The 27,696-nt window shown below is 57.0% G+C and overlaps 1 protein-coding gene across 1 annotated transcript; it reads left to right on the top strand.

Annotated features, from left to right (window-relative positions):
- The first annotated feature begins 417 nt into the window (after positions 1–417).
- Positions 418–25,815, top strand: SETD1B (SET domain containing 1B, histone lysine methyltransferase). The gene is given in 18 exon segments (XM_045041784.1): positions 418–614; positions 792–979; positions 1,225–1,323; positions 1,960–2,230; positions 4,306–4,418; positions 5,294–6,532; positions 10,056–10,358; positions 10,361–10,882; positions 11,268–11,529; positions 11,608–11,975; positions 12,069–12,174; positions 13,228–13,728; positions 15,087–16,346; positions 17,212–17,378; positions 19,668–19,799; positions 19,885–20,004; positions 20,083–20,220; positions 23,121–25,815. Coding segments are annotated over 17 exon segments (5,949 nt in total). The 5' UTR covers positions 418–614; positions 792–805; the 3' UTR covers positions 23,295–25,815.
- The last annotated feature ends 1,881 nt before the right edge of the window (positions 25,816–27,696 follow it).

Raw genomic sequence — 27,696 nt, 5'->3', positions numbered from 1 at the left:
AGAGGAGGAGGAGGAGGAAGAGGAGGAGGGTGAGCGCTCGGGTCGGGCTCCTTAGCGGTGTATTGTGGGATGTGCGGCTACTGGGAGCCGAGCCTCCGCCGCCAGCCGCCTCCCGGGCAGCAGCAGCAGCAGCAGCAGCAGCGGCGGCGGCGGCAGCAGCTCCGGGCCCGGCAGCCGCGGCGGCGGCGCCCCCCCCTCCCGGCCCCCCGTCCGGCCGCCCCGGCCTCGGCTCCCGCGGGGGACACCATGTACTGGCTGGCGGCGCAGGGAGGCCGGCGCCCGGCGGGGATGTAAGCGCGGCTCGGGGAGGGAGAGGCCGCGGTCGGCAGCCGGGCGGCCCGAGCCCCCGGCCCCGGCCCCGGCCCGGGCTCCGGCCGAGCGGGCGGGCGGGCGGGCGGCGCCAGGCCTGCCGCGAGCCCAGCGCGCGAGCCGGGCCGAGGGAGCGAGCGAGCGCCACGCCGGGCGGCCGGGAGGCAGGACGGGCACCATGGGCCGGAGCCCGCGTCCTCCGGACGCCCCGGGCCCCGCCAGCACGCACCGGGGGCCCCCGGGAGCCCCTCGCTGCCGCCCCGAGACGGTGGCCGAGCGGGCGGGCGCCTAATTCTCCCGGAAGGGTTATTCTCTCGCTCTATTCTTATTTTGGGGGGAGCCAGCGAGACAGCTCCTTTTGGGGCGCGCTGGTAAGGTGGGAGGGGGTGGGGGCTGGACGATTTGATTCTTTCGCGTGTGTGTAGAAGCGGCCGCCGCCGCCGCCGCCGCGGCGGAGACGACAACAACTTGCTCGTTTTCAGGTTGGGTTAACGGCATGGAGAACAGTCACCCCCCCCACCACCACCACCAGCAGCCCCCGCCGCAGCCCGGCCCTTCGGGCGAGAGGAGGAACCACCATTGGAGAAGTTACAAGTTGATGATTGACCCGGCTCTGAAAAAGGGGCATCATAAACTGTACCGCTACGATGGGCAGCATTTCAGCCTGGCGGTGAGTAGCCGGCGCGCCTCCCCGCCGCCCCCACCCACCACCAGCCGTGCCCGGGGCGGAGGGAAAGGGGTCCGAGCTGCCCAGGGACCCCCCCTTCCGACCACCGGGCCAACTGTCAGCCGGGTCCCCAGTCCTGGAGTTTGACAAGTGCCTGGAGAAGGGGGGGGGGGGGCGTCTGCCTCTGCCCCTGGGGAGTGGGACCAGCCCTCCCATTCCGCCCCGCCCCCCCCCATTCCTCCCCACAGATGTCCAGCAACCGCCCGGTGGAAATTGTCGAAGATCCCCGGGTCGTTGGGATCTGGACCAAAAACAAGGAGCTGGAGCTGTCGGTGCCCAAATTCAAGGTAGGACCCCTCCCCCCCCGACCCCACGGTCTCTCCCCGCCTCCCCAGTCCCCGAGTTCGAAAATAACGCCAGTTCTGCCGGAGCCTAGCCTGGTTCTGAGTTCCCGCCGTCCATGGCCAGGGAAGTTTTGGCGGGGAGGGGGAGATGGCAGCGAGAGGGGTGTCCTCTCTCAGCTACTGTAAACAGAATAACATTCAGTGAAACTGTAATCAAGGATCTGATACAGTGTCCTGCCGGCCCAGCTGGGGGCTCCGGGTCCCCACCTGGCTCCTGCTAGCCCCCGAAGCTTGGCCTAGGGACCCACCCCCCTTCTCAGTCTTGTGGCTTAAGAGGGGACAACTTCATAGACCAAGGGTTCGCCCCTGACCCGGCTGCAGGGAGAGGAGGCCAGAATGGGGGGTGGGGAAAGAGAAACTGTTTCTTTTTCCCCTTTCCTTTCGAACCCAGAGGACTTCCACGTTCCAAACGATTTAATCCTCCGCTTCCCGGGCCCGCCCGCGTGCATTTTTTTTTTTCAAAAAAAAAAAAATTATTTTTTAACCTTCATTGTTTTCATCGGGCACGCGAGTGGGGAATGTTGTGTTTCCCTTCGGTTTCAATGTTCTCCAAACTCCCTTCCCCCTCGTCCCTGCCAGATCGATGAGTTCTACGTGGGCCCGGTGCCTCCGAAGCAGGTGACATTTGCCAAGCTGAATGATAACATCCGAGAAAACTTCCTGAGGGACATGTGCAAGAAGTATGGGGAGGTGGAGGAGGTGGAGATTTTGTACAACCCTAAGACCAAGAAGCACTTGGGCATTGCCAAGGTGGTCTTTGCCACGGTCAGGGGAGCCAAAGAGGCGGTTCAGCACCTGCATAGCACTTCGGTCATGGGCAATATCATCCACGTGGAGCTGGACACTAAAGGTGAGTGGAGACCCACTTGGGACAAACTGCGATGGAGGGGCAGTGAGACCTGTCACTATGACTCCTTTCCCTCCCAGAGCCCCTCTTGCAGTGTTAGGGACCCCCCCAACAGCCCTTTTTTTTTTTTTTTTTTTTGCCCCCTCCTGAGGATAGAGTCACATGGAGCTAAATGTGTTGTCTGTTGCTAGGAGACAGGCTATAATTTACCAAATGTGCTGTCCTTGGCTACTGCATGTACCCCTAGGGACCACCCAGAGGCTTCCCCACCACTGACACCCCTGCGGGCCCCTCCTGGAGCCCTAGTGGCCTGGGTTTAGGCAGTCTCCAGTGTTGCCATCTGTGTTAGGGGAAGAGGCAGGGTTTGTTTATTTGTGGGAGCTGAGAGGGAGCCACTAGAATGCCTTTAAATACATATAGAGTAGGTCCTTCAACTAAAAAGGGAATCCTCCAAGGATCCAGGGTCCCCCCCCTCCCCCATGCTGCCCCTTCCTTCTGGAGTGGGAACCAATCTGGGCTCAGAGTGTGGTTTCATTGATAATGTTCTGATAGAGCTGGGCGGGCTGCTGTGGGTGCTCAAGGGTTGACACTGTGCCTTCCCTCCTCTCTCTTAAAGAGACAGCAGCACCTCCCATGCGCCGGGAATCCCGCTATGTGCTCACTCTGAGCTCACTGCTGGCAGAGTGGGGCTGGGGAAGTCACCCTTCCTTCCTTACATTCCTGGGAGGCTTCTTCTCGACCGGATGGAGGGGCTTGCAAGACTGTAGGGCATCCCCCGAAGTTTGCCTGTGGCCTCTCTAGGGAAGTTCCCACCCATATGAAAGAAGGTGCTGGGTGCCCCAGGACCAACCTGCCCTGTGACTGGGCAGGCACTGTTGGGTCCAGTGCTTCCTGAGGTTTTCTGGGAGACACTGTCTGGGAAGGCTTAGGTGGCCAGCTTCCAGGAGTTTTGTGAGCATGGTGTTTAGAGGCAAATGGCACACCAAACCCAAACAGGAAAATCTAAACCTTTCTTGTGCTTTCAACTATGAATACATATTGACTAGGTCTCTAAGACCTTGCTGGGGGCTGTGGAGGGATGCTGGAACTGGGTGGGCACCGTTATCCCACAAACTCTTGCCAAGCCCATATCTAGTTCTGAGTTTCCTCAGGGCACAAGCCTGGGTTCCTGTCTCTGTCAGGGGAGTACAGACCCTTCAACCTCTACACATCCCTTGTGTGGCTGCAGTCTCATTTCTCCCTGAGAACTGAATGTGGAACCTTCTTCCCTGTCACATGCCCATTTTAAGGAGCAGCCAGCTCTTCCCAAAATTTCATTTCTGAAAAAAAGGAAGAAGAAAAAAAAAAAAAGTGGGAGGCCCTCAGAGACTGCCAACCAACTTTGTATTTCAAGAAAGAGACCAGCAAAGTGTAAAGTGTAGCTCAAGGAATGTGCCTCCTTTGCATATGTAAGCAGCTGCCTCAGAGGGCTCTATAAATATCAATAATCTGGGGCCCCAGGGTCTATAGAGGCCTCTCTCTGCTGATGGGGGAGGGTTACCAGACAGGGCCCAGTGGGACCAGCCCGGCAGAGCTGGGGAGGCCTGGTCAGCCAGGTCAGCGGAGGAGGCCCATGGAGTTCACAGTAACGTGGTACTAGACTGTGTTTTACAAACTCTGCTGGTCACCTGGCCTCAGATAGTTAACAATAAAGTGAACTGTCGCCTCTGTGTCACTGGGTCTCTCCACCTGCTACAGGCTCTGGCTGTTAAGTGGGAAAACCTGACTCTTTTTTTCAGGTGCTATGGCTCAAGTGACAGGGAGAGGCTCTGTGTTGGGGGTGGAGTTTCTGTTTTGGGGGGAGTCCCGGCCCCACAGAGGATTAAATTCTGAATCTTAGGGTCAGAAAAATCATACAGGTGAGCAGCTTGGTTGAACAGATCGGACTCCTCAGTGAGGTACAGAGAGGTGGTTCCCCGGTCAGGGTCACAAAGCTTCTCAGGCTTGGGGGTCAGGTGCCAGGGGCCCATAAGCCAACCTGTGGGGTCTGCCCCATCCTGGAGCCTCCCTCAATCCTCCCTCCCTTGCCCTTCCCACAGGGGAAACCCGCATGCGGTTCTACGAACTGTTGGTCACGGGCCGATACACACCCCAGACCCTCCCAGTGGGTGAGCTGGACGCTGTCTCTCCGATCGTGAATGAGACCCTGCAGGTGGGTTTATTACCATTCAGTACCCTCCCCCCCACATACTCACACTCATCACCAGCTTCTGATGGGCCCTTCGCCCCCATTCACCATCTCTAGCGTTGGACGCCAGAGCCTAGGAGGCAGAGGAGCCTGGCCTTGTCCAGCCTGGGATTCCCACAGACCCACAGCCTACTTAGGGCTTCGTGTTAATGCTGAAACATTGCTGTGTCTGATGTCCTGGGCACTGCTCTAGCCCTGCCCCCAGAAAGCAGACCTCATTGGTCCCCATTCCCAGAGCGAGACTGACGTGACTCCTTACCCAACCACTGCCTCCTACCTAGGCCACCCTCACACAGGGAGATTCTCAATCCAACCCTTCCCTGGCATCAACTCACCTACCCTCAGGAGTAGCTTTTCCAGAACGCAGCCTTCACCGACTTGCTGGTCAGCTAGGTTATTCATTAGGCACTTTTACCGTGTCACACGACTTAACTCCTAAAACATTGGGAGACCAGAGGGAACAGGACCCTTGGCCACCCCCTCACTCCCCAAACTATAGTTCTCCCTGCCGGAAGATCCTTGATTTCTGACAGTCTGAGACGGGAAGGAAATCCCAGTTTAAATCAAGACGTCAGGATCTTCTCTCTGCTTTAAGGATTAGAAAAAACCCTCAAGGTTCTGTGGGGATAGCTGGCTATCCTATGATTAGAGAAAAGTTAGGACAATCCAGAAGCTCCTCTTCGATCTCCTACCCCTCCCCCCGCCTTCTTCCACCATGCTGCAGTTCTAGAGTGACCAGCTTGGCTCTGAGATCCCCAGAGTGTAGAAGGAAAACGGCCCCCATCCATTGCATGCAGCCCCTCCAGCAACCTCACTTGTCTCTCCCTCTCTCTCTCTAGCTGTCAGATGCTCTGAAGCGCCTCAAGGATGGTAGTCTGTCTGCAGGCTGTGGCTCCGGCTCCTCCTCGGTCACCCCCAATAGTGGTGGGACACCCTTCTCGCAGGACACGGCGTACTCCAGCAGCCGCCTGGACACCCCCAACTCCTACGGACAGGGCACACCGCTCACGCCACGTCTGGGCACCCCCTTCTCGCAGGACTCCAGCTACTCCAGCCGCCAGCCCACACCCTCCTACCTCTTCAGCCAGGACCCCACGGTGACCTTCAAGGCCCGGCGCCACGAAAGCAAGTTCACAGATGCCTACAACCGCCGCCACGAGCATCACTATGTCCACAACTCCTGTGCGGTCACCGCAGTGGCCGGGGCCCCAGCTGCCTTCAGGGGCTCCGTGGACCTCCCGTTTGGGGCAGTCAGCAGCAGCGGGGGCAGCAGTGGCCCTCCATTCAAGGCCCAACCACAGGATTCGGCCACGTTCGCCCACACTCCACCGCCTGCCCAAGCAACCCCCGCTCCTGGAGTCACGTTCAAGTCGGCTTTCTCTCCGTATCAGACTCCTGTGCCCCCTTTCCCCCCACCCCCTGAGGAGCCCACCACCACAACCACCTTTGGGGCCCGTGAGAGTGGGGAATTCCGGAGAGCACCTGCGCCCCCACCCCTGCCACCCACCGAACCCCTGACCAAGGAGAAGCCAGGCACACCGCCCGGCCCACCGCCTCCTGATGCCAACAGCATGGAGCTGGGTGGCCGGCCGACCTTTGGCTGGAGCCCTGAGCCTTGTGACAGTCCAGGCACACCTACGCTGGAGTCCTCACCTGCGGGGCTGGAGAAGCCCCACGACAGCCTGGATTCACGCATAGAGATGCTGCTGAAGGAACAGCGCACCAAGCTGCCCTTCCTTCGAGAGCAGGACTCGGATACGGAGCTGCAGATGGAGGGCAGCCCCATCTCCTCCTCCTCCTCCCAGCTCTCCCCACTGGCCCCCTTTGGCACCAACTCCCAGCCAGGCTTTCGAGGCCCCACGCCACCCTCCTCACGCCCCTCCAGCACCGGCCTGGAGGATATCAGCCCCACGCCGCTACCCGACTCAGACGAGGATGATGAGCTTGACCTGGGCGTGGGGCCCCGCCCCCCTCCGGAGCCAGGCCCCCCGGACCCTTCTGGTCTTCTGGGCCAGACAACTGAGGTAGCCTTGGACCTGGCTGGAGACAGGACCCCAACCTCAGAGAAGATGGATGAGGTACCACCATGTCTGTCCACCTCTGTCTTGGATTGGTTTTGTCTATCTTGTGTCTCCCTTTCCTCCTTTGAAACGTTATCCCCTCAGGACACTTAGCTAAAACACAGAAGTAACAGGGTTAGGGCAGCTAAAATAACCGGTCAAATACAGAGAATAAAAAGCGAACGCAAAAAGCACCAGGGGCTGTGACTGAGCAGCTGCTTTGGCTCTGAGCAACCTAGCAGCCGTAGAGAGAAGGGAAACATGACCTAGTTCTGTTGCTCTCCTGTTAGGTATGGGAAGTTAAGACTTTTCCTAGGGATCAATTCTGACTTGAGCTTCTTTGGTAGGAGTTTGCCGAGACCCCAGATAGTATGGACTATGGTAATGGTTCTGGATCCCCTTGTCTGTTGGGTCGCCTGAGGGTGATCGGGGCTGATCCTGACACTCAGGCATATTTGGGGGGAGGGATTAGCTAGAGCATTCTGCTAGGCTAGGCCAGATGGGAGCTCTGGAGTACTGCCTCCTAGAACCTGGTGCCCTCTGAAGAGAGGAAGCCATGGTGGGCAGGGAGGGCATTGAATTGTCCCTTAGCTTTTCCTCTGTTTCCAGGAGTCGGGACTTAAGGGGAAGGCCACAGCCAGGAACAGGCAAAACTGACCATTCTCCAGCCTCTCCTCAGCCATAGATCTTTATCTGGGGTCTTATTACCCAAATCTCCAGCCTCTGGGTTGGGGTGGGGGCTGCTGTGTGCTACAATCCCTTGGAGGGACGGATTAGGTCATCTTCCTTGGCTCTGCTCCTCCCCACTCCTGGTCCAGGCACCTGTCCTGGTCCTCCTGAAGACCTGTGTTGGAACCTGCGCGCCCAGCGGGCATGAGCAGCCAGGGGCCTAGACAGAGCTCTGTGCCCTTGTGGGCGGCAGGAGGGAGGGTCCCCCCTTCCCAGGCCCTTTGATTAGGCAGGTTTGTCTGCCTCGGGGAGGAACAGAGAGGAACTTGGCCTGCCCTGGAGGGGACTGCAGGTGGCCGGGGCTCCAGGGGGCCTCCAGGCAGTTCTGGGGAAGTGGTTTCTGGTGCCAAGGGGTCCGGGCGGGAGGAGTTGACAGGTGTGCAGAGGTGGGGGGCTGGCAGCCCTGCCATCTTTTCTTCCCTTCCTCTCTGCTGCCTGGGCTTGGGGGATGTCTACCATGCTGACAGAATGGTCCGGGACTGGGAATCCCAGGGTAGACGGAGGGACTGGGCTCTCCCATCATGTCACTGTAGGGAAGCGGGAGACTGAAGCCGAAGAGAGATGGGGTCGGGATACCCCTAGATCTTAGCGGTAGTAAGACCGAAGTACAGATAACCTCCAGGCTGGCCCTCGGGAGCCCCCTGCCGGCAGCCTGGAGAGCAGCACCCGGACTCCTCCAGACTGAACCTGGAGGGAGTCCCAGCTAGCTCAGGCTGAAGACTCCGGAGACAGAGCAGGGGCACCACTGAGGGAGATTCCCTTTCTTCACAGAAGCTGGTGGTTAAAAGTTCAGGCTCCAGTCCGTGAGCCTGGAAACCCAGCTCTGTCGCTTACTGGTTATGTGACCTTGGGTAAGGCACTTTCCTTCTCTGAGTCTCAGTTTCATCGCCTGTGAAATGGGACGGTGAAAGTCCCTGCCTCACACGGTCTTCGGCTTAACTGAGGTGCCCGCAAGGGAAGCTCCCGGCACCGCGCGCGCGGGCTGGTGCTGAGCAGTGTGCGCTCGGCTAGTTCCCGCTGGTTCTCACCCCCACCCCCTGGCGCCGGAGGGGCGGAGGGAGGGGCAGGGCCGAGGGCTGGAGCGCAGGATCCCGGGTCTCCTTGTGATTGGCTGGCCGCGATGCCGGGTTAACCCTCTATGTGCTGCGCTCGCCTCGCTGGGCGCTGTCCGGGACTGATCTTCCGGGCGCTGTCCCAGAGTATCGGGCTGAGCCTGCCAGTCCCTCCTGCTGCATGTGCGTGCGGACCTTTAGAGAGAGAGAGAGAGAGAGAGAGAGAGAGAGAGAGAGAGAGAGAGAGTGTGTGTGTGTGTGTGTGTGTGTGTGTGTGTGTAGTGGGGGTCTAGCAAAATCCTGAGCTTCCTACTGCTGCTGAAAGTTTAGTATTCCTCTTCTCCCCGCGGGCGCTCCCCCCCATTTCCCTTTGAGGACTCCCTCACCTGAAGATCTGACCTCTGACCTTACAGCCTGTACAGACCGCGCCCCCTCAGCCTTCAAATGCATTCCCTGTCTGTGGCAGCCTACAAACGCTCTTGTCACCTGACCGAGATCTTCTAGGGCAGGGCCTGAGCCACCTTCTCACCTCTTGTCCGGACACAAAAGCCTGGGGGTGACGTAACTCTCCTCTCCCCACCCCTGCTCTGCCTTCTCACTCCAACCCTACCAGGTACACCCCAATGCCTCCTTCCAGTTCCAGGCCTGTGTCCCAATGTAAAGGGGCCCTTGCCCATTTCGGAGCTGGGGTCATCCTTGGCTTCCCCACTGTTTGCCTGGTACAGTGAGTGTTCCTGGATCCCATTCGGCAGGCATCCTGAGCTTGAGTCCCAGCCTTATTTCTGACCGGCTGTGCCTCCTGGGCCAGTGGCTTTTGGCTGTTTCGTCACTTGTCAGAAGGGATTGGAGTAGAGCCCCACCTGGCAAGGCTACAGTGCTGATGTGAAACAAGGTGTTGTGCAGTCTCAAGACCAGATGAAAGATTAACTAAGGAAAATAAAAAGACATACCTCCTATTTATGCAGCCTTAAAACTGCTAACTCTCCTTGCTCAAATGTCGCCCTCGCCACCGGGCCCTCTTTGCAGCAGTGAGGACAGCAGGCTGACTGGGAGCCTAACTGGTTTGAATCCTGACTCCATCTCTTATTGGCTCTGCGGCCTTGGGCAAGTTACTTAAGCTTTCTGTGCTCCAACTTCCTTGGTAAAAGAACGGCCTTAGAAAGATACCGAGCACGTAGGAAGCACTATAGAAGTGTTAATTATTAGTATTCTCCAATTACAAATTGAAATAGAATCTCTCAAGCTGACATGGAATCTGTTTCCCTCTTTACACCCTGTCCCCCTCCCCAGCTTTCTTTTCCTCCAAGGTGGGCTCTATATTTCTCCTCTTCATCCTGGTTTTCCTGTGTCTCTTCCCTCTAGAAACTTAGCTCCACAAGAGCAAGAATTGTGTCTGTCTTGTTCAATGCTGTGTCCCCAGCACCTAGGACAGTGCCTGGCACACAGCAGGTGCTAAGCAAGTGTTTACTGAATGAATGAATGAATGAATGAATCCTCCTAAACCAACTGGCAGGTATTAAGATGCCCATAATGCAAATGGGGAAACTGAGGCTTAGCAAGGTTAAGTGACTCCCCAAAGCCACATGGTCCCAAAGCCACATGGTCCAGAAGGGAGGGGACTAGGACCCAAACTGCAGAATCCGTGTTGCTCATTAGTCTTGCAAAAGGCTTCTCGAGCTTTCTGGTGTTTGGAAGGGGCTCTAGGAGCCAGCTTGGCCTCCCAGGCACAGCCTCACCGCTCTCCCTGGCTCTCCCCACAGGGCCAGCAGTCCTCGGGTGAGGACATGGAAATCTCGGACGATGAGATGCCCTCAGCCCCCATCACCAGCGCCGACTGCCCCAAACCCATGGTGGTGACCCCAGGGGCGGCAGCTGTGGCAGCCCCCTCTGTGCTGGCTCCGACGCTGCCGCTGCCCCCACCCCCCGGCTTCCCGCCGCTGCCCCCACCCCCGCCGCCGCCCCCACCACAGCCAGGCTTCCCCATGCCCCCGCCTCTGCCGCCTCCCCCGCCCCCCCCGCCCCCCGCCCACCCAGCTGTGACGGTGCCCCCCCCACCCCTGCCAGCGCCCCCCCTGGTGTCCCACCCCCACCCATCCTACCACCGCTGCCGCCCTTCCCTCCAGGGCTGTTTCCCGTGATGCAGGTGGACATGAGCCACGTGCTGGGTGGCCAGTGGGGCGGCATGCCCATGTCCTTCCAGATGCAAACGCAGATGCTGAGCCGTCTGATGACTGGCCAGGGCGCCTGCCCCTACCCGCCCTTCATGGCCGCTGCTGCCGCGGCCGCCTCAGCCGGGCTGCAGTTTGTCAACCTGCCGCCCTACCGGGGCCCGTTCTCCCTGAGCAACAGCGGACCGGGCCGCGGGCAGCCCTGGCCACCGCTACCCAAGTTTGACCCATCAGTGCCGCCACCAGGCTACGTGCCACGCCAGGAGGACCCACACAAGGCCACTGTGGATGGCGTCCTGCTGGTGGTGCTCAAAGAGCTGAAGGCCATCATGAAGCGTGACCTGAACCGCAAGATGGTGGAGGTGGTGGCTTTCCGCGCCTTCGACGAGTGGTGGGACAAGAAGGAGCGGATGGCCAAGGTAGGCAACGAGTGTGGGGTGCCCCCGGGCGGCCGGCAGGCACGCTCTCTTCCCCCGAGGGACACTGATCCCGGTAACCCCCAAGTAGGAAAGCGTGAGTGTTACCTTCTAAAGCTTGTGTGTCCATGACGCGGATGTGTCCTTGCCGCATGTAGCCTGCTCTGCAGGCGAGGAGGTTGAAGTTCAGTGAGACGGAGTTGGGCGCTGGGAATGTCCGGCGGGCACGAAGCCCAGCCGACTTGGTGGGAAGGAAGTGCCAGTTACTGTGTGGCTGTCACTGTTGAGGGAAGGCAGGCTGCTTAGGGAGGGCCACCCACCGGGGAGGTGGGGGTCCACCGGCAGCACCGTAACCATGGTGACAGTCCCCTCCTCTCTCACACCCCAGGCCTCTCTGACCCCAGTGAAGTCAGGCGAGCACAAGGACGAGGACAGGCCAAAGCCCAAGGACCGCATCGCCTCGTGCCTGCTGGAGTCGTGGGGCAAGGGCGAGGGCCTGGGCTATGAGGGCCTCGGCCTGGGCATCGGGCTGCGCGGGGCCATCCGCCTGCCCTCCTTCAAGGTCAAGAGGAAGGAGCCGCCGGACACAGCCTCTTCTGGTGACCAGAAGCGCCTGCGGCCCTCAACCTCTGTGGACGAGGAAGATGAAGGTATGTGCGCCCCCTCACGTGGCGCTGGGCTCTCCCGTGTCTCCCCAGCCCAGTTCGGACACCCCTCTCTCCCCTCAGAGTCAGAGCGAGAACGGGACCGGGATATGGCGGACGCCCCTTGTGAGCTTGCCAAGCGGGACCCCAAGGGCGTGGGCGTGCGGCGCCGGCCAGCCCGGCCGCTGGAGCTGGACAGTGGCGGGGAGGAGGATGAGAAGGAGTCACTGTCGGTGTCCTCATCGTCATCGGCGTCCTCATCCTCGGGCTCCTCCACGACCTCACCCTCATCCTCGGCCTCCGACAAGGAGGAGCGGGAAAGCACTGAGGAGGAAGAGGAGGGGGAGGAGGAGGAGGAGGAGGAGGAGGATGAAGAGGAGGAAGAGGAGGAGGAGGAGGAAGGCCCCAGGAGCCAGGTCTCCTCCTCCTCGACCTCATCCACATCAGATAAGGTACCTTCGGGTTGGGGAGGCCTGGGGTGCTGGGCCAGGTGAGGGGGGCCCTTCTGCTCAGCCTGACCTCCCCTCTCCCTCCCCCTCCCCCAGGATGATGACGCTGAAGACAGCGATGAGCAGGAGGAGTCTGAGAATGAGGACGAGGACATAGCCCTGTCAGAGGCGAGTGAGAAGGAAGAAGGGGACTCGGACGGAGGTGAGCGGTGTGGGCCGAGGCACCTGGTCTGCCCCAGGGCCCCCGTGCAGAGACCAGAGCCTGAGCAACTTTCAGCAGTACTTTTGGGGCAAGATTTCTTGTCTTTGAAACGTGAGCTCATTAAAACATGCACAGGACTCGCCCTACGATTCCATTTGTACGCAATGTCCAGAACAGTCCCCTCCACAGAGACAGAAAGTAAGCTAGCGGTTGCTTGGGTCTGGGGATGGGAGGCTGGAGGGGCGATAGCTAAAGGTGTTGGGTCTCTTCTTGAGCTCATGAGAGTGTTTTGGAACTAGAGATAGTTGTAATGTACTAAATACCACTGACTTATTCACTTTAAAATGGTTCGTTTTATGCTATGCGGATTTCGCCTGTTTTCTTTTTTTTTTATTTTTATTTTTTTAATGTTTATTTATTTTTGAGACAGAGACAGAGCATGAACGGGGGAGGGTCAGAGAGAGAGGGAGACACAGAATCCGAAGCAGGCTCCAGGCTCTGAGCTGTCAGCACAGAGCCTGACGCGGGGCTCGAACTCACGGACTGTGAGATCATGACCTGAGCTGAGGTCGGATGCTTAACCAACTGAGCCACCCAGGCGCCCCTCGCCTCCGTTTTTTTTTTTTTTTTTTTTTTTTTAATTTTTTTTTAACGTTTATTTTTTTGAGACAGAGAGAGACAGAGCACGAACAGGGGAGGAGCAGAGAGAGAGGGAGACACAGAATCCGAAACAGGCTCCAGGCTCTGAGCTGTCAGCACAGAGCCTGACGCGGGGCTCGAACTCACGGACCGAGAGATCATGACCTGAGCCAAAGTCGGACGTTTAACCGACCAAGCCACCCAGGCGCCCCGCCTCCGTTTTTTTTTAAATGCTGACTAGTTAACACACAGGCGCCCTTCCCCCCCCCCCCCCCCCCAGCCCCCGGCCCCGAGATATCAGGGCCGCGTTCAGCCTGGGCGCCATCAGTCTGAGATGTTTGGGGAAGCATCTAGCCAGAGCGCACAGCAGACGCTGAAGGGCTCATGCCTGTGTCCCCTGTGTCCCCTGCCCAGAGGAGACGGTGAGCATCGCCACGTCCAAGGCGGGAGCTGGGTCCTCCAGCGAGAGTTCTGAGTCTTCTGAGTTTGAATCAAGCTCCGAGTCCTCGTCGTCATCCTCAGAGGATGAAGAGGAGCTGGTGGCAAGGGAGGAGGAGGAGGAGGAAGAGGAGGAGGAGGAGGAGCAGGAGGAGGAGACCACAGCAGCAGACGAGAGTATGGCTCCTGCTGCTCCCGATGAGGACTTTGAGGAGGATGTGGCCACGGGGGCACCTGTGACAGAGTCCTCGGTCATGGAAGGGGAGGTGGACATCGAGGCTGAGGACGGAGCTCCCGAGGAGCGGACTTCCGTGCTGGAAGAGCCCCCCTTGCCTGTGTGTGTCGAAGAGCTGGCAGGCTGCAAGGAGCCCTCGGAGGAGCCGGGCCTGAAGCAAGAAGGGGCCAGGTTGCTGTCTCCAGAGCCCCCTGCTGGAGAGACGGAGGCCCGGCCCCCGCCTTCCCCGGAACCTGCCCCAGGTAACACCTGCAGCCTGCAGCCCTTCCCCCCACCCCCCCACCTTCTCCCCTCCCCCCCCCCCCCCCCACCCCGGTTGAGGTGGTGGGGATGGAGGCAGGATGTCCTCACCGGCAGAATGAGCCCAGGCTCCTTTGGGTAATTCGTGTAACCTTCCCAAGCTTCAGTTCCCCATCTGTAATGTGGGATCAGTGGTATGTCCCCCATGAGGTCGTGCGGGAGGGCAGAGTGAGATGACATAATGTGCCAGCACGGAGCCTGGCACCCAGCCGGAACTTCAGATAGCTGCCTGAGAGAACTGCTCCTGTCACCGTTCCTCAGTGCCACATTTCCCCACCGTTTGCTCCTTGGACCATTAGTCCTATGAGACGCGCTCAGAAAGGTGTGGCAGGGGTGGGGAGCAGGTGTATATGGTCATTTTAGTGACAGGCAGGTGGGGGAGGCTTGGGGTGCTGGGCCAGGTGAGAAGGGCCATGGACACAGCATTCTCTGCCACCTTGATGGAGCCACACAGCATATTAAAGGCTGTAACATACTGTCCAGTGGAACTTTCTGCAGTGATAGAAACGTTCTTTATCTGCTCTCTCCAATATCATAGCCATTAAATACAATGTTGCTAAGAGCTCTTGAAATGTGGCAAGTGCCTACTGCAGAGCTGAATTTGTAATGTTATTTAATTAACTTAAACTTATGTAGCCACTGTGTGGTCAGTTCATCCTCGAATACATCCTTCGGGAAAGAAACCTATTATACTTTGTTCAATTCTGTATTGTTTGGCTACAGAACCTCAGGTTTTTGAATATTGCCATAGGTATGTATTAAGCCTATGTTGTGTCCCCAGTACTGTTTTAGGCACTGACAATACAACAGTGGCCAAACAGACAAAAGTATCTGCCTTCATGGAGCTTACATTCAAAGACAGGGTGATAAATGACAGTAGATAAGCTAGAAAATATATTATATGACGATGGAGATAAATGCTGGGAGAAAGGCACTGACAAGTCCTGCAGAAAAGGGACTTGTTGAATTTTATTCAATAGCAGAGCCCATTTTCTGGATCCATGGGACGTTCCCTGTTCACAAGAACACCATTCTAAGGACGTAATGCCAAAGGCTAAGAACCATATCTCCTACATCTTTAGCTTATCAAGCACCCACTGTGTGCCAGACATTGGGCTGGGCACTAAGAAGCCTTGAGTGGTTTAGTTGTGGGGGGACGGTCCCCACACTCACAGAATGCCAGGGGGCCCAGAGGGGTGTGAGGTCGGGTATCAAGCACAGAGTAGGGCAGCATAAATAGGGCACCACGAGATGTTTGACTCCAGTAATAACGGTCTGGTTTCTGCCCACCTCTCTGCAGAGGATGACCTGGAAGTGGCGCCCGAGTCCCCTACGCTGCTCTCCTTACCACTGCAGCCGCCATTGCCACCCCCTCGACCACCCCGGCCGCCTAGCCCACCGCCAGAGCCCGAGACCCCAGAGCCCCCACACCCACCCGTCCCTCTGGAGCCGCCTCCCGAGGAGCAGCCCCCGCGTACTCCGGGTCTCTGTGGCAGCCTGGCCAAGTCACAGAGCACAGAGACGGTGCCGGCCACGCCAAGCGGGGAGCCCCCGCTGTCAGGGGGTAGCAGTGGCCTGTCACTGAGCTCCCCGCAGGTGCCCGGCAGCCCCTTCTCCTACCCATCCCAGTCCCCCAGCTTGAGCAGCGGGGGCCTCCCGAGGACACCTGGTCGGGACTTCACCTTCACGCCCACCTTCCCTGAGCCCGGCGGACCTCTGCTCCTGCCTGTCTGTCCCCTCCCAGCTGGCCGGCGCGATGAGCGGTCTGGCCCCCTGACCTCCCCGGTGCTCCTGGAGACGGGCCTGCCTCTCCCCCTGCCCTTGCCCTTGCCCCTGCCCCTGGCATTGCCCGTCCCTGTCCTGCGGGCCCAGACGCGGGCCCCCACCCAGCTGCCGCCCCTGCTGCCTGCGCCCCTGGCCCCCTGCCCACCCCCTATCAAGAGGAAGCCGGGCAGGCCCCGGCGATCCCCGCCGGCTGTGCTCTCCTTGGATGGGCCCTTGGTCCGGCCACCAGGGGGGGCCGCCCTCGGCAGAGACCTCCTGCTCCTGCCAGGCCAGCCACAGACCCCTGTCTTCCCCAGCACCCATGACCCCCGGGCCGTGACCCTGGACTTCCGGAACGCGGGGATCCCGGCCCCCCCTCCCCCTCTGCCCCCCCAGCCTCCTCCGCCCCCACCTCCACCCCCTGTTGAGCCTACCAAGCTGCCCTTTAAGGAGCTAGAGAACCAGTGGCCCTCCGAGGCCATCCCTCCAGGCCCCCGTGGGCGCGATGAGGTCACCGAGGAGTTCATGGACCTGGCCAAGGTTCGGGGGCCCTGGCGCCGGCCGCCTAAAAAACGCCACGAGGACCTGGTGGCCTCAGCCTCGCCCGAGCTCTCACCACCGCAGCCCCTCTTCCGGCCCCGGTCGGAGTTTGAGGAGATGACCATCCTGTACGACATCTGGAACGGTGGCATCGACGAGGAGGACATCCGCTTCCTGTGTGTCACTTACGAGCGGCTGCTACAGCAGGACAATGGCATGGACTGGCTCAACGACACACTCTGGGTCTACCATCCCTATATCCTAGACGACGCGGTGGGGTCCTTGCCCGCCTCTCTGGGCCCTGTCTCCCACGACACCCATGAAGGCAGTCGCCCGACTCCCCACCACCTACTGAGTGGCGTCTGCTGGCACCGTGCCAGGCTCCACGTGGAGTCATCACTGGCACTTTTAAAACACCTTTTCTGTGCCAGGCCCGTCTCACCCCCAGAGTTAGCGGGTCTCGGGGCCAAACGTAGTGGCGTGATCGCACATCAGAGTAGCAGAGGCTGACGGAGGGCCAACCCCTCCTGGCCCCCCCATCACCTAATTTGATCTTCCCAACAGGTCAGTGAGGTGGGAGCTATTCTTCCCATTTCACTTATATGGAAACCAAGGCTCAGAGAGGTTAAGCGACCTGCCTTAAAGTCACGCAGCTCTGACGTAGCAGAGCTGGGATTTGAACCCAGGCAAATCTGGTTCCAGAGTCTGGGCTCTTAACCATGATGCTAATCCTGATAGTTGTGTTACCAGCACAGACAGAACTATCAAGTTGGAGCTGTCTTTATACCCCTTATACCAAACTAGTTTACTGAGCACTTCCTCTGTTCCAGGAAGTCTGCTAAGCACCTGAACGTGTGTAATCATTCAGAGAAGCCTTGTTATTGCCCCAGTGCGCAGGTGGGAAACTGAGGCAGGAAGCAGATAAGAAATACACCCAGGACCGTGCAGTCAGGTACCCCTGACAAGAGTTCTGACCCTCAGTGGAGGTGGTGGAGGTGTGGGGGATGGAACCTCCTGGAAATTAGCCTGAGGGTAGAGAGGCCAGGCCCAGTGGGGCTGTCTCTGGAAGGACTGGGAGGGGCTTTTCAAGAATGTCCATGTGGCCCTTGACCCACACCCACCCACCAGCCTCTCTTCAGCTAAGAAAAAGAAACGGGACGATGGCATCCGTGAGCACGTGACGGGCTGTGCCCGCAGCGAGGGTTTCTACACCATCGACAAGAAGGACAAGCTCAGATACCTCAACAGCAGCCGCGCCAGCACCGATGAGCCCCCGACAGACACCCAGGTACTGCCCTCAGGTGCCTGGACACTGGAGCCTCCCAGGCTGCCGTGGGTGGGGACCTTCTGGAGGGGGGCGTACCAGGCGGCATGAGGGGTTGTGGGGTCAGAGGGGCTGGCACAGGGGGCGTTAGGCGTTAATTCACCCGGGTACCCTGGTTGGAAAGGTGAGGCAAGGCTGGGGAGTGGGAGCCTCTGAGATTTTCATCAGGGATGTGAGCAGAGTGGAGTTGTGTTTCCAGAAGTTTCCTTCTCTCCTCTTTAAATTCAGCAAACGTCTCCTGAGTGCCTGCTGTGTTCCAGGCACTGTTCTGGGTCTACAGCAGTGAACAAAACAAAATCCTTTCCCTCACAGAACTTCCATTTTAGCGGGGAGGTGGGAAATGATCAAGCGAACAAATAAACATAGAATTCCAGGTGGGGAAAACAGGAGAGGAGGTTAGGGACTGGGGAGTCAGAGGGGTCACAGAAGGTGACAGTTGAGCCAGACCTGAATGAAGTAAAGAAATGAGCCACGTGAATAACTGGGAGAGACCACAGAGAAGTAGAAAAAGGCTTCAATAAAAAGTTAAAACAGGAGGGGAGCCTGGCTGGCTCAAGTCAGTAGAACGTGCAGTTCTTGATCTCAGGGTTTTGAGTTTAAGCCCCATGTTAGGTGTGAGCCTACTTTATTAAAAAAATAATAAATAAAGGTTAGGGGCCTGGATGGCTCACTCAGTCGGTTAGGCATCCGACTTCAGCTCAGGTCATGATCTCATGGCTCGTGGGTTTGAGTCCCGCATCAGGCTCTGTGTTGATAGCTCGGAGCCTGGAGCCTGCTTCGGATTCTGGGTCTCCCTCTTTCTCTGCCCCTCCCCTGCTCATGCTCTGTCTGTCTGTCTGTCTCTCGCTCTCAAAAATAAATAAACATTAAAAAAAAAAAAACACGTTCTTTTAAAGTTAAAACAGGAGGGGGGATGGGGTGCCTGCATAGCTTAGTTGAACATCTGACTCTTGGTCTCAGCTCAGGTCTTGATCCCCGGGTCATGAGTTCAAGCCCTGCATTGGGCTCCACGCTGGGCATGAAGCCTACTTCAAAACAAAACAAGACAGGAGAGTGGGTCACTAAGTCTGGAAGTCATGCTTTTCAAGAATGACTTGAAGTCATGCACAGAGTGAACAGGATGTGCAAAGGCCCTGAGGTGGGGGGGGGGGCGGGGGGGATGGATCTCAGTGGTGTGAGAAAGGAAAGGAAAGACTAGCTGAGACCAGAGACAGAATAACAAGTCCTCAGGGCCCTGGAGGCTGTGGTGATGAGGTTAGATTTGTATTCTGTGTGTGACAGCCACATGAGGGCTTCCAGAGAGAAGGTGAGGGTGACGTGGCTCAGCCCACGATTTTCAAAGCTCACGCTGGCTGCTGTGTGGAGAGTTGACCCCAAGGGTCCACAGGGGAGACCGTGCACAGCTGCTACATTTCCCAGTCCAGACATTTGGGTAGGTTCAACTTGATTTGCTGTGAGCAAAAAGTGGATGTTTTTGAAAGAATAGCAGGAACCGTGGGATATCGGGAAGCCAAAAGGACAGCACTGGGGGCTGGATTGGCTGGAGGAGACCAAGGACCTGGCTGGGATGCAGCTGGGCCTGGCTTGGGGAACTAGGGAGCTGGATGCCAAGCTCTGAGGTGGGAAGCTTGCGTTTTGGGGTTTGTGGAACATCCAGGGAGTGAGGTCTTTTAGGCAGTTCGATATACGGGTGCAGTAGAGAACTTGGGGCAGGGGAGAGACTTCCAGCCATCGGGATGGAAATGTTCACGGGAGGTCGCGGCAAGGAAGAGCTCACCCAGGGAGAGGGCGTGAGGGCAGGAGGGCAGAGGACGAGGGTGGCCGAGGGAGGGAAGAGAAGGAAGGGTGCCAAGGAAAGAGCCGTGATCTGGAAAGCCTGGGGAGGTCGGAGGGCCCGTGGTGAGAGCCACGGGGGACAGGGCGGAGGGACACGCGCCATCTTGCCTCCCGGAAGTGGAGTTCTTCCCCAGTCTTCTAGCTGGGGCAGGAGAGACGGCAAGCGTGAAGGGACAGTTGTGTTGTTCTCTGACCGGAGGCCGTTGAGGACGTCCACATTCTGGCAGCAAGGCCCAGGGAAGAGGAGAGGGGACACGTAGGGATGGGACAGGCACGGCCAAGCCCAGAGCAAGGAGGCTGAGAAGGTGGGACGACAGGAACCCGGGGCTTAGGGTGTGATGGGGACCCCGGTCCCGGTGCCCCGGTGAGCAGGGCGGTCCCACCCCTCCTGATCCGTCCCCCCCGTCCCCCTCACAGGGCATGAGCATCCCGGCACAGCCACACGCCTCCACTCGGGCCGGCTCGGAGCGGCGTTCTGAACAGCGCCGCCTCCTGTCCTCCTTCACTGGCAGCTGTGACAGTGACCTGCTCAAGTTCAACCAGCTCAAGGTGAGGCCGGGCCCCACCCAGGGCCGCCGGGTGGCAGCGGGGCTGAGGCCAGGCCTTTCACCTCTCAGCTCCTTCCCTCCCCCAGTTCCGGAAGAAGAAGCTCAAATTCTGCAAGAGCCACATTCACGACTGGGGCCTGTTCGCCATGGAGCCCATCGCGGCTGACGAGATGGTCATTGAGTACGTGGGCCAGAACATCCGCCAGGTAGGCACCGCCCGGCAGGCTGGGGGCAGGGGTGGGAGCGGGCCGGGCCAGCCCCGACTGAGGCCTGCTCCCGGCCAGGTGATCGCGGACATGCGGGAAAAGCGTTACGAGGACGAGGGCATTGGCAGCAGCTACATGTTCCGGGTGGACCACGACACCATCATCGACGCCACCAAGTGCGGCAACTTCGCGCGCTTCATCAACCACAGCTGCAACGTGAGTGCCTGTGCGGAGGCCGCTGCTGCCCCTGCCGCTGTGCCCGAAGGACCCAGAAGCTTCTGGCACGGAATTGGCACGGCCTCCGTCCCAAGCTCTGGTTGCCCGAGGGTGATGGAGGCGGGGGGGGGGGGGGGGGGGGGGAGGCCTCGTTCGTACACCGCGTTTTGCTCCCCTGAGCTTCAGTTTTCCCTTCTGCAAAACGGCATGACGAGACTCCAGGCGCTCCGAAAGTAGTCCCCCTCAGTTCACTCCGGAAGTAGTCCTCTCAGTTCACTCCGGAAGTAGTCCCCTCAGTTCACTCCGGAAGTAGTCCGCTCAGTTCACTCCGGAAGTAGTCCTCTCAGTTCACTCCGGAAGTAGTCCGCTCAGTTCACTCCGGAAGTAGTCCTCTCAGTTCACTCCGGAAGTAGTCCTCTCAGTTCACTCCGGAAGTAGTCCCCTCAGTTCACTCCGGAAGTAGTGCTCTCAGTTCACTCCGGAAGTAGTCCGCTCAGTTCACTCCGGAAGTAGTCCCCTCAGTTCACTCCGGAAGTAGTGCTCTCAGTTCACTCCGGAAGTAGTCCCCTCAGTTCACTCCGGAAGTAGTGCTCTCAGTTCACTCCGGAAGTAGTGCTCTCAGTTCACTCCGGAAGTAGTCTGCTCAGTTCACTCCGGAAGTAGTCCGCTGAGTTCACGTTTACCCGGTTCCTCCTCGGTGCTGGCCTTTTGCTGTGCCGCCGGCGGTCAGGCTCGGCCCTCAGAGGCCTTCGGTCCCGGGGCGGTGCTGTCCAGCGGAACTCTGTGAGCGGCACAGCATCCGTAGTGGCCACTGTTGTGGTACTGGCTGCTCGTGGGGTTGAGCACTTAAAATGTGGCCCCTGCCACTGAGGAACTGACTTTTGGTTTTTGGTTTTTTTTTTAACTTATTTTTTAATGTTTGTTTATTTTTGAGAGAGACAGAGACAGAGACAGAGTGCGAGCAGGGGAGGGGCAGAGAGAGAGAGGGAGACGCAGAATCAGAAGCAGGCTCCAGGTCCTGAGCTGTCAGCACGGAGCTCCACGCAGGGCCCGAACCCGTGAACTGGGAGATCATGGCCTGAGCTGAAGTCAGACGCTCAACCGACTGAGCCACCCAGGCGCTCCCTGAGGAACTGAGTTTTTAATTTAATTGAGTTTAATTTTAACTTAAATAGTCTCGCGTGGCTAGTGGTGACAGTGGTGGATGGCACTGGTCCAGGGGGCAGTGAGTGTTGACAACAAGGGGGGTTCTCACGCCGAAGACAGGCACAGGGAGCTTCAAACAGGGGACAGGCTAGTTCCAGAGCAAATATGCCCAATTCTTGTTTCGAGTCATGACCTTGCTACTTAGCAAGTGACTGTAGGCTAGTTAGTTAACGTCTCAGTGCCTCGGTTTCCTGATCTGTAAAACAGGGATGGTAATGGTCCCTCCTTGTAGGTTGTTGGGAGAACCAATGAATTCTCTCTCTTTTTTAAATGTTTATTTTTGAGAGAGAGAGAGAGACAGAGCTCAAGCAAGGGAGGGAGGGCAGAGAGGAAGAGGGAGACACAGAAACCGCAACAGGTGCCAGGCTCTGCGGTGTCAGCACAGATCCCAGTGCGGGGCTTGAACTCAAAAACCGTGAGATCATGACCTGAGCCGAAGTCGGACGCTTAACCGACTGAGCCACCCAGGCGCCCCAATGAGTTCCCTTTGACACAGCGGACACAGCTAGCTCTCACGACTGTGACTGGAGCATCACTGGGGCCAGTAGGGACTTCCTCTTGCCTCCCTGTGGCACCTGAGGGTTAGGAGGGGATCACCCAGGTGGTAGTGAGTGGGGCAAGTGTTCCGTTCAGTGAGGCCCTGAAGGGACAGCAAAGCGGACGGTAGGGATGGAGTAGGGGTTGAGAGGGCGGGTAAGAGAATGAGGTTGGCAGGCTTGGGGGGGCCAGATCACTCAGCCTTGCAGGCCGAGCTGAGAAGTTTCTCTAAAAGCCAAGCAAGCGGGCCACTGTCAGGTTTCGAGCCATGAGACCACTGGGTCTGCTCTTCCTTTGGGAAGATTTCCCTGGCTGCTGGGTCAGGAGTAGATTATCTCAGAGGACAGCGAGGTAGCGGGAGCTGCTGAGGTCCAGCCGAGTGATGAGAGAGGCCTGGCTGGGGCTGTTGCAGTGGAGGTGAAGGGCAGTAGACAGAATCAGTAGGTCCTTTGGAGGGAGAACCTTCTGGGCACAGCAGTGGGCCAGAGCCAGCCCTGGTGTAAGAAGGAGGTGTGGGAGACAGCTGCTTGGAGGCCTGGGCGCCCTACAGTTGAGGTTTGAGCCTACTGAGTCAAAAACGTCTCGAGGAGCTGCCGAAGGCAGATATCAAGCAGACACTTGGATTTCTGGGTCTGGAGCAGGGTCCAGCAATCCTTTTCTTTAAAAGGCCTGATAGTAAATATTTTTGGCTTTGTGGCCCAGACAATCTCTTAGCAACTCCTTAACTGCCATTGTAACAAAAGCAGCCTGTAGACAGTGTGTAAATGAATGGGTGTGGCTGTGCGCCAGGAAGACTCGACTTGCAGTAACAGGCAGCTGCCGGCCGGGGTTGGCGGACCCCTTCTCTGGAGCTCAGAAGTGAGGCCCGAGCTAGAAATACAAAAACTTGGAAGTCGCCTGTAGTGTAAATGGAAATCGCAGCCCTGGAGAATAATTTAGTATCATCACCATTGTCATCATTCTTATTTATTATCAGAGGCAAGGCTCCCCGTCACCCAGACAGGGGAGCCGGGGGCCTGGAGCAGGTGGCCAGTGGAAATGGGGGGCAAGACGCAAGTCAGTCAGGCTTTGAGCATGGAGCGTGGTCGGGTTTGGGGGGCCCGGGTCGGGTGCCTGGTGGGTCATTGGCTCACCCTCCCCTCCCGCCTCACCCACAGCCCAACTGCTATGCCAAGGTGATCACGGTGGAGTCGCAGAAGAAGATCGTCATCTACTCAAAGCAGCACATCAACGTCAATGAGGAGATCACCTACGACTATAAGTTCCCCATCGAGGACGTCAAGATCCCCTGCCTGTGCGGCTCCGAGAACTGCCGGGGGACCCTCAACTAGGCCCCGCACCGGCGCCCCGCAGAAGGCCGCCCGTGCTGCCCTGGGGCTCCCGCGCGTGGAGCCCCTGGCCCCCGGGGCCCAGCCCCACCTCCCACCCCCATTTCAGGTGCTGTCCCCTACCCAGCGGCCATGTCAGGGCCTGGCGCCCCCAACACTACCCCCAGAACCCAGCGCAGCTCCAGCCCCTCAGTGGGAAAGGGCTTCTGTGTCTCTCGGCCCATGTCTCTTTGGTTTTTTTAAAATGCTCCCTTCAGGATTTTTGTTCAACTCCAGCGTAAACTTCTCTCTGTCTGTGTCTCTCGCTCTCCGTCTCTGTCTCTGTCCTTCTCTTTCCCGGTCAGCCTCTATCCACGAATGCTGCTATGTTGTTTTGTCTTCTCTTTACTCTCTTCCTCGTCGTAAGAAAAGACATTTTAACCGTTGAAATGTGAAGGCAGAATCAGAGAGCGGGGACCCCTGGCGGGGGCTGCAGAGGCCTCGGTATGGTGGTGTGTCGGCCCGCGTCCCGGAACCCCCGGGCCAGGGTGCTGGGCCAGGTGCTGCAGAGAGGAGGGGGGTCAGCCCCAGGCTGTGACCTCAGAACACTACGCAAGGCCCCCTCTCTGCTGGCAGCGACTCAGTGAGGAGAAGACACCCCCCCTTCTGTTCCTTCCCCAGCAGCCTGGGGGCGCCATTTCCCCTAGCAGACCCTGGTGGAGCCAAGCTGGTCCCAGGCAGGAATTTCCCCTCTGGGCTCTCCCTGCCACCCCACACCCTGCCACCCCCAAAATCTTGGGTTCAATGTTTACTTTCTCATTCAAATGCCAGCAATGAGGGAGCCTCCCGGAGGCCCCAATGTGGGCGTGGGGGCACTGGGAAGGGTCCTGTCTACTCTCTCCTGCTCTCACCTCCCCCCCCCAGGGCAGGAGGAGGGCCTCCCAGGGCAGGCGGGTCCCCTAGTCCCGCCACTTCGGGTCTCTGACCAGATGCGTGTGGCATTTTTTTTTTTTTTTTTTTTTTGGGTCTATAAGCTTCACCCGCTTGCCCCTGGCCCACACCCAAACTCACCCTGCCAGCAGCCCCCTCATCCCAAGGAGGCAAGAGCATATTTATTTTCAGAGTGAGATTATTCTCCCAGAGAAAGGAAAATCTTGGAGAAGATTTTTAAAGCTCAGATCTAAGTCTGACAGTTTTTTGTTTTTTATTTTTTAACTCCTTTTACCCTCTTCCCCATCATCCTCTTCAGGGTTTATTTCCATAGATTTTTTTTTTTTCTTGTGCGTGTATAAAATCAAAACGAAGGGAAGAAATAGGTTTTTGAAGTTCAGAACCAACTTCTGTATATAGGCTGCCATAAAGGACTTTTTCTCGGGAACATTGTTTCTTGTAGAAACATGTGGGGAGACTTTTTTGCTCATTTCTTTGTATTTCCAAAAATCAATCTCTCTCTCTCTCTCTCTCTCTCTCTCTCTCTCTCTCTCACACACACACACACACACACACACACACACACACACAAAAGCAAGTCCCTCACACCCCAGAAAGCAGAGCAGGCATGTAAATAATTTCTGGAAAGTGACTGTTGTGACCAGGAGTCCTCACCAAGACGGGAGAGCTCCCAGCGGGGAAGCCCCCACCCTGCGGATGGATGCAGGCCCGGAGCCTCTGGTATCTCAGCTTGTGTCAAGCTTGTTATCATGTAAATTCTGTACAAAGAATTGTTATTTCTCTCTCTCTCTCTCTTTTTTTTTTTTGTCGTTGGTGGTTTTGTTGTGTTCTTTTTTTTTTTTTTTTTTAATTTCTTTACCCCATGCCCTCTCTGTTTGAGATTGTGCCCACCAGTTTCAAGGTCGAGGTCGATGAAATCGGGGGCATTAAGACACAGAGGAGGGACCTGGGCACAGCGGTGACCTTCTCTTCCGTTTGCGGTTTTCTGCCTAATTGTGCAACTGAGGAAATATTTATTTTTCACATGAGGAAATGTGTAGTTTGTAGAGATGGTTGATTTAAGTTACTTGTGCGGCCCCCAAGGGGCTGCCTTCATTCTCTCCCTTCTTCCCATAGAAGTGGAGGGGGATGTGAGGAAACCAGGCTCGGGGGCCACCCTCGTCCCTCACCCTGGCCTCACCTTGCCCAATGGGCCAGGGGCTGCACCCTCACCGGTACCCGGGAACCCCCCGCCCCACCCCAAAAATGGTCGGCCATATCCAGAAACGTGGCTCGTTTTTCTTTCGATGCCTTCATTTTCATTGAACAAATCTTTGCTTTTGAAAAGTTGGGGGTTCCTACTTTTTTTTTTTTTCTTGTCCCTCCCTCTCTGCCTCTCTCCTCCTGCAAAGAAGAGAACCCATAAGTTTTAGGGATGTTTGTGCATATAGACTCTGTCATCCGTACGTAACTTGTTTTGAAGAGAAGTGTTTCCGTTGTGGGTGTGTCTTGTTGTAAATATTTGTTCATATTTTTGTGAATTCAATACTATGTACCATTGTATTATAGTAACTTTTATAAAGCAAACCATAAATATACTGACTTTTCTTACAGATACGCCGTCTCTCTTGCTCTCCTCTCTCCCTCTGCTCCTCCTCCTTCCTTTCTGATTAGGTACACCCTGCTCACACGGAGGTGGGCCGGCTGGGCTCACGAGGTACAAGGAGCTAAGTGTGGTGTGGTCCAGTCAGACCCGTGGTTGTTAAATTCCGAGCCTGTTAGGTGGATCCTGTGAACTGGGCCAAGTTATAGTCAGACCAGAACTTTTAATGCTTTGTCGGTTTGTTTGTTTTTCAGATTATTTATTTATTTTGAGAGAGAAAGCATGAGCCAGGGAGGAGCAGAAAGAGGGAGAGAGAGAATCCCAAGTAGGCTCCGCACTGTCAGCACAGAGCCCAATGCGGGGCTTGAACTCACGAACCTTGGGATCATGACCTGAGTCGAAATCAAGTCAGACGCTTGGCCAACTGAGCCACCCAGGCGCCCCAAGTTGTTTTGTGTGTGTGTGTGTGTGTGTGTGTGTGTGTGTGTGTGTGTGTGCGCGTGTGTGTGTGTGCGTGTGTGTGTTTGCTTTTTGTTTTTGTTTTGCCTTCAAGTTTTGTTTCTAGAACTTTAAAAATCTTAGGTATCTGACACTGCTAAAGGTTTGCAATTAGGAAACAAGCTCAAATATCCTATTGCTGTCACTGGAAGAAATTGGAAAACTGGTAGGTATCTCAAAAACGTGTAATACTCCCTTTAAGGAGATAGCCCTCTAGTTTGCATTTGAGGGGAAAGGAACTAATAAAAGAGTCACAAGCTGAGCAGCATGAAGTGTAGCCAGTGTTATGGTATCCCAGATCTTCTGTGCCCCGTGGGTCTCAACCCTGCCTGATCCAGTGGTGGGGTAGCCCAGGGGCCCGTGGAGAGTTTGTTAGACGGTATCCACTTACCTGGGAGAAGGACGGACGCCAAACCTCAGCAGTAAGCAGCACGACTGAAAAAATGCCATACCTCACTCTTTACTAGAGAAATGCAAACAATACCACGAAATGGTCAATGTTGGCGAGGCCGGGGCAGGGGGCATTCGTGCACCATTAGTGTAAGCTTAAATTGCCGCAAAGTTTAGGAGGAAAAATCAGATACAACCAGCTTCAAAGTGCACATAAACCTGCACAAATGTTCCACTGTCTGCAATTGCGCCTGAAAGCCACAAGCAGACAACAATATGTACAAGGATGTTCTTTGCAGCCTCACTCGTGAGCAGAAGAAACGAAGGCGGGGGAGGGGTCCTCGGTGGCGGGCTGTTTTTCGGAAATGTACATCCGGACAGGTGAGCACCACTGAAGGTGGACTGGGGGGGGGGGGGGGATGGAAAAGGCTGAGGGCAGAACTGAGCCAGGAAAGGAAAAGAGCACCTGCTGGCCATTCTTCTGTTCATTCACCGGCATCACTGAGCACCTACTATGTGTCAGACAGTCCTCTAAGTGCTGGGGGTATAGGAGTGAAGAAAACACATTCCCTGTCTTTATGTGATTGTGTTCTTGTGAGTGATCCAAGCAGACATAAAGAATAAATGCGGTGGTGGTGTCTGGGTGGCTCAGTTAAGTGTCCAACTCTTGATTTAGGCTCAGATCACGATCTCGCAGTTTGTGAGTTCGAGCCCCACATTGGGTTCCACGCCGAGAGTGCAAAGCCTGCTTGGGATTCTCTCTCCCTGCCCCACCACCACTCCTTCTGTCTCTCTCTTTCTCTCTCTCCCTCTCTCTCAAGTAAACTTAAAAAAAATAATAAATGCCATGATAAAGGAGAAAAACAGCTACAGAAAGGGGAGATCAGTTGGGGTGGGGGGGATTTTAAATACAGTGGACACCTGGAGGGAGGGTATTCCAGGCAGAAGGAACCATGAGTGCAAAGGTCCTGAGGCTAATGCTTCCTAGGGCATTTGGGGACCAGC

This window comes from Felis catus, chromosome D3, assembly GCF_018350175.1.
Source record: "Felis catus isolate Fca126 chromosome D3, F.catus_Fca126_mat1.0, whole genome shotgun sequence".
Taxonomy (NCBI): Eukaryota; Metazoa; Chordata; class Mammalia; order Carnivora; family Felidae; genus Felis; species Felis catus.
Note: the sequence above shows the minus strand (reverse complement) of the source record. Positions and strands in the feature narration are given on the sequence as shown.